This window comes from Cupressus sempervirens, chromosome 4, assembly GCF_028749045.1.
Source record: "Cupressus sempervirens isolate cs-2001-9-10 chromosome 4, ASM2874904v1, whole genome shotgun sequence".
NCBI classification, from domain to species: domain Eukaryota; kingdom Viridiplantae; phylum Streptophyta; class Pinopsida; order Cupressales; family Cupressaceae; genus Cupressus; species Cupressus sempervirens.
This window is the reverse complement of record NC_143121.1, coordinates 908,744,341-908,751,296: the sequence shown is the minus strand read 5'-3', so window position 1 is coordinate 908,751,296 and position 6,956 is coordinate 908,744,341. Positions and strand designations below refer to the sequence as shown.

The following is a 6,956-nucleotide window of genomic DNA, read 5'->3' as shown; positions in this document are numbered from 1 at the left end:
TAATAATTTTTCAACCTATATATTTGACAGTTGCTGGGCTTTATGAATGTCTACTGAGAAGTTCTGAAAAGATTAAAGAGAACTATAAAATGCATATAAGTCACTATTTATTCATTCAAATTTAATTGAAAAAATATTTTTTATAAAATAAAAATTTCCTTTAAAAATCTTATATTTTATGACATAGAATTTGTAAAATTTCTTACACATCCATGTGGGATTGTAAAATATAATAAACACGCCCTTTAAAGTAAATGAAAATTCAACAATATTCCTTAAAAACACTAAAACAAGCACTCCGTGCACGAAATGAGGACGAGCACGTAGCCCTCGTCGTGCATTATTTATGGCATGATTAAGACACAACTAGGACAAAAACAATCGGTCGACCTCGCTCACTACAGGCATGGAATTCGTGCATTGTTCGATGACTTTCAACCTAGGATCATAAAAAGCTAACGGAATAAATTCAGTATTATGAACCGAAGCATGGGTTTGTTACAGCGATTTATCATATATTAACATTCAAAGTTAGAAAAGAGTCAGAGTTCCAGGGTAACAGCACACATAACGGTACCCTTGATCTCAGATGGCCTCTCAATGTGTCTCCATTGGATTGCTCCGCCTCTCTCATTCGGAGGTTCCAGTATGTCAAAACCTCTCCTTTGTTCATTTTCATCCCTGCGGATCACCAAGATTTTATGGCCAATAACTAGAGAGAATCTAATATCTCGGTTCAAATAATTCAGCCCTACAATACACGAGCTTTTTGGGCCATAATCAGAATTCAGGCTATAATCATCTTCAATCGATCCTCTATCAGAGAGTTCTCTGTAGCCCTCAAATGCCCACACAAAATTATAGCATCTGTTTAAACGTCTATTCCCCAATATCGTTTCCCAGGTGTTGGTGGAGGGATCAAAAACGTCAAACAATGGCCCATAAGGATTGCCCCTTACATAGAACTTTCCGTCAGCAAAAAGGCCTCTGTAGTAGAGCATGTGGGAGATGACGTTCATGTCAGGGAGAGCATCCCACTTGTCCTCCTCCACATTGTAAACTGATGCGCTAGGGACGGGGATTCCACGCCTGTCACTGCTAGACCCTCCAGCGACGTAAATGAGTCCCCTCTGCTCATCCGCTGCGCACGCAAATTCAATCGCGGGCGTTGGCATGCGGCTGCCCTTCCGCCATTGAAAAGAAGAGAAGTCATACAACCACGTACAACTTCTCTTGTACCCTGATACCAAATCCGTGATCAAAACCAGTTTTTGTTTCACGAAATGAAGATGGCAGCGAATGATGCGCCTCGTATCTATTGGAATGGGTGGTAGACTTTTGCAGGAGTTCTTCTCTGGGTTGTATACCACGACTCTCTTGCGAGTGCTCTTTATTTCATGGATCATACAAATCCGCTGCTCCGAAATCTTCAACTTTCTTCTTTCCTCATAAAAGTTGGGGCTTTTCAATGCAGCATTCCAGCTTTTGGAAACACCTCTCAGGTTTCCATGCGAGCTCAACTCCACCCTCACCAAACACTGCCACGCAACATCATCTGGAAGACGAGGAAAAAGAGTTCCCATGCCGAATCACAGCAGCGCACGGTATTACTTTACTCAAAATAATTTGCAATCTCTCAGGATTTAATAGATAGAATGCTCTAAATCTGTTATCAACTTGGTCGGTGTCTCTATTTATACTCGAGTAATTCTATTTCTATTTCTATTTATACACTACTTCTCTTTCCATATATACTCTACAATTTGTTTTCTTTTTTGGTCAAGCGATTAGGTTTTTTTTTCTCTCGATTTACAAACAATAATTTTAATTGTTCTAAATTTTAAAAACTAATAATAGCATGAGACATGTGAAAAGAGACGCATGCAAAAGTTACTTTAATATGATTGATGACTGTTCTTACATATTCTAAATTAATAATCTTAATTTCATTAAATATACAATATTTTCGTAAACCTACAGTTGCATAATACATAAAAACTTTCTATATTCCACTGCATCTTAACGCGTTGTCTCCATTACATGTAAAGGAAAGACAAAACAAAAAAACGGAATGTTAAGCGGCGATATGGAAGAGTCTTCGCTATTTTGTAGGTATCTGTAATGCTCATTTAGCCTGAGAATATCAAAATTGAAAAGCAGCAAAGCATACGACCAAATTTTTCTACTCAACTTTTTGATAATTTTAATAAATCATTTTAAAATTATCACACAAACTGTTTTTATTTTATAAATTAAATAAAATATAATAAAGCTGATTGTGTCAAGTCTTTAAATATAAATTTAAACTAATAAGTATTAATCACTAGTTAACACATGAAATGTAAAAAGTATCACAAGAATATTTAGCTTAAGGCAAGTACTACTAGCATACTTAAAATTTTATGTAAAATAAGTTGAGAGATATCCAATGTCAAGATATCTAAAATTCATAGTCAAGATATCCAATTTTAAAAAATTTCAATTTACATTTTTTTTATACTACTTTGATGATCTTAAGATTAGTGTTAGGTTTGAATTGTATTTTGAGACATACAAAACATTAAAAAAAAATTACAACAAAAGTTAATTTCTAACTTATGTGAAACATTTTAATATTTATTCATCACTAAAAATGAGGTAAATATAGCCCGCTATCTACCATTTTGACAAGTTTTGGAGTTGCTGGAAGTTCATATGAAATAAGCTAGTTTGCCAAATCTTAAATAAACTATTCAGACTAAGCTGATGAAGAAGAAATAAACACCAACACCACACTAAAAATAGATAAATAAATTTAAAAACAAATAGTAAATTATTTGAAAAACTGAAATAGATAAATGAATCTAAACCTATAAACACAAAATAAATTATTTAAACAATATGAAATGCATGCCTGAATTTGACCCTATAAAAGCAAAACAAATTATATGAACAAATAATAATGCATACAACTATATAAATGCAAACTAAATTATGTCAACAATATTACATAAATATTAAATACACGTCTAAATCTGACCCTTCTTCACATGATAGTAGAACAATATAGAGTGTCATTTTCAAGTTTCAGTAAGAAAAAATAGTAAAATATGTGAAAAATGTGAAATGGATATTGAATTTGATTTATAAAAGAAAATGCAAACAATATGAAATGCATACTTGAATCTAACTCCTGGGCCTGTAATGTGCATAGCAACATGAATATCAACACAAATATCATGCAAAACTTGCTTGAACTCCTATGCTCACCCATTGCCATTTCTGATAACAATCACCAAGAATGCGATAAATACAAAAGCATTCACAAATTTCCATAAACCACCTTGTGCCCTATTTGTGCTTGCATGTCCTCTCAAAACGATGAGTAACCTACAAAGCATTTTGTCTCGCTCACTGCCAACAAATATGGGAGGATGAGTTACTAAAAGGCCAAATCCGTACATAGTGCATATTGAACATAGAATAATTTTCTAAAGGAAAAGTCAAGGAAGCAGATGTTATAGCAAACGATTAAGGTTCAAATTGACAATTTCATTCAAGTTTGCTTTTTATATTCTAAAGTAACTATTTTTTAGTTAATTCAAGCGTAATTGTTATATTTTTTATCAAATATTAATTTTCATACTGACACTTGGATGCCAATTTTTTTGGAAAAGGCTAAATGTTTACATTGAAGTTGTTGTCACTGTAGAAAGCCTCTCGGCTTAAATAAGAGAGATTCCATATACATTTAGATTTTTCTATAAAAATATTATTCATTTAGAGCTTTAAAATTAGAATATAATTTAAGTTTAGAACATAAATTGATTTCCTTAAAAAAGAAAAATAGATAGCCATGTTTGTATATACTAATTTTTATTTTTGAATCTCACATATTATATATATATAATATGAGAGGATGAACTCACAATATAGATTTCTAGGTCCAAATTACAAGCCAAATTACACTAAGTAGGTCCACTTTTATGTATACTAACTCGGTGCTTTGGTAGATTTTTCTACCTCATTCCACATTGCACTCCTTATGCTCTTCAGTCTATCTAAGGTAGGGTATCAAGTAACTTGGCATATTATTTGGTAAAAGTACAAAGTTGTGTTACCTTTTAGACTGACTTATCAGAACAATTGAATTTGAGTATTTCTATCTAAAAATCAATTTTGTTAAAAGATATGATCTAGATAAGTTCAATCTAGCTAATTTATATACGATATCACACTTTTCCAATTGGAAATGTCTATTAAATGCATGTTTTATACTAGTTTGTATCCAATTACTAAAGAAATATAATTGTTTCAAAAAATTGATGTTTCAATAACTCTTACTATTTTTTATGATATATTTTTAATAACTTATTAACATTTGGCATCGATTTGTGATGGCTATGTGTCGCGATTACGACAACAATATGTCGCCACTGCGATAGTAATAGACATCGTTGTTTTTTAGTTGCAAATTATGATGTCTATCCTATACCGTCGCAATTACGACGCCTATCCATTGCTATGCAACCACTTTATTGTGACATCAACCTCGTCGCAATGCTTGTGGTAGACATCACAATTGCAATGTCCACCACAAGCATGGCAACGACAGTTAGTGTTGTCGCCACAGTGACCCCATCGCAATGCTTGTGCCAGACATCGCAATTGCGACATCCACCACAAGCATGGTGACAGTAGTTGGCATTGTCGCCACAGTGACCCCGTCGCTATGCTTGTGGCGAACATCAAACCAAATCAAACCTCTTAAACCCTGAACCCTGCGTAACTTAATTTGGTCACATCTTATATTTGAGCAGGATGGTTTCTTATTGGTGCTCCTTCCATTATTTCATGATATATTATTATCAGGCTATCCAATCGGCTAAAGGAAAAAGATGATTCCTGACCAATCGAATTAGCAATATGGTCGATCTACATTGTATTTGGACACTTGGTTTCAGGATCATCTCATCGATTCCCATTCATCACAGGATCTTTATTTGATTAGACCTCAATAGAAAACATTGAGATTTCTTGAGCCCCAAGCCCAAATCATGTAGGATTCAATCTCAACATATCATAAAGCCTATAGATAGAGTTGGGCATCCCGTAGCTGGAAGCTTCACCTGTATCAACTCTCGGATGGTGTGAGAATTCTCAGCTCTATACACAAGCTTTATGATATGTGGAGATTTTTCTATCTCATTCCAAATTGCACTCCTTATGCTCTTCAGTGTATCTAAGGTAGGGTATCAAGTAACTCGGCATATTATTTGGTAAAAGTACAAAGTTGTGTTACCTTTTAGACTGACTTATGAGAACAATTGAATTTGACTATTTCTATCTAAAAATCAATTTTGTTAAAAGATATGATCTAGATAAGTTCAATCTAGCTAATTTATATATGATATCACACTTTTCCAATTGGAAATGTCTATTAAATGCATGTTTTATACTAGTTTGTATCCAATTACTAAAGAAATATATTTGTTTCAAAAAATTGATGTTTCAATAGCTCTTACTATTTTTTATGATATATTTTTTATAACTTATTAACATTTGGCATCGATTTGCGATGGCTATGTGTCGCAATTACGACAACAATGTGTCGCCCTTACAACAGTAATAGATGTCATTATTTTTTAGTTACAAATTATGACGTCTATCCTATATCGTTGCAATTATGACACCTATCCGTCGCTATGCAACAACTTTATTGTGAAATAAACCTCGTCGCAATTCTTGTGGCGGACGTCACAATTGCGATGTCCACCACAAGCATGGCGACAGTAGTTGGTGTCGTCGCCACAGCGACCCCATTGCAATGCTTGCACTAGACATTGCAATTGTGATGTCCACCACAAGCATGGTGATGGCAATTGGCATCGTTGGCACAGTGACCCCATCGCTATGCTTGTGGCTAACATCAAACCAAATCAAACCTCCTAAACCCTAAACCCTATGTAACTTCATTTGGTCACATCTTATATTTGAGCAGAATGATGTCTTATTGGTGCTCATTCCATTATTTCATGATATATTATTATCAAGCTATCCAATCGGCTATAGGAAAAAGATGATTCCTGAACAATCAAATTAGCAATACGGTCGATCTGCATTGTATTTGGACACTTGGTTTGAGGATCATCTCATCGATTCCCATTCATCATAGGATCTTTATTTGATTAGACCTCGATAGAAAACATTGAGATTTCTTGAGCCCCAAGCCCAAATCATGTAGGATTCAATCTCCACATATCATAAAGCCTATAGATAGAGTTGGGCATCCCGTAGCTGGAAGGTTCACCTGTATCAACTCTCGGATGTTGTGAGAACGCTCAGCTCTATATACAAGCTTTATGATATGTGGAGATTGAAGCCTACATGATTTGGGCTTGGGGCTCGGGAAATCTCAATGTTTTCTATCGAGGTCTAATCAGATAAAGATCCTATGATGAATGGGAATCGATGAGATGAACCTCAAACCAAGTGTCCAAATGCAATGCAGATCGACCGTATTGCTAATTCGATTGTTTAGAAATCATCTTTGTCCTATAGCCGATTGGATGGCATGATAATAATATATCATGAAATAATAGAAGGAGCACCAATATGACACCATCCTTCTTAAATATAAGATGTGACCAAATGAAGTTACGTAGGTTTTAAGAGTCTTGATTTGATTTGGTGTTGGAGGTAGTTTTGAATGACGTAGCTGGAAGCTTCACCTCCCTTGTCTCCTCCCTTTGCCTCACTCCTTCTCGGGCCTTAATATGTCATACTTATGTTGCTTAAATCATTGAGTATTGACAATTTTGCTAAAATTGATTCCATACATTTTAAGATTGTATGCAAAATGTATAATGAAATGCCTCTGTTCAATCTATGAACATTTTCAATAAGGTATATCAAACAAGTGTTTGTGAAAATGCTGATGCTTAAAGAATAGTAACTTTGGTGAAGTTTATCTTGGG

The 6,956-nt window shown here is 34.4% G+C and overlaps 1 protein-coding gene across 1 annotated transcript; it reads right to left on the bottom strand.

The window, feature by feature from the left end:
- Nucleotides 1–542: 542 nt before the first annotated feature.
- Nucleotides 543–1,583, bottom strand: LOC149564342 (F-box/kelch-repeat protein At1g80440-like). Its single transcript, XM_089828333.1, has one exon. It carries the CDS (start codon nt 1,581–1,583, stop codon nt 543–545), a length of 1,041 nt encoding a protein of 346 aa, XP_089684459.1.
- Between the last annotated feature and the right edge of the window lie 5,373 nt (nt 1,584–6,956).

Bases quoted from the DNA above. Each gene is read 5' to 3' on its own strand.
- LOC149564342 (XM_089828333.1), bottom strand. From the start codon at position 1,583: ATGGGAACTCTTTTTCCTCGTCTTCCAGATGATGTTGCGTGGCAGTGT.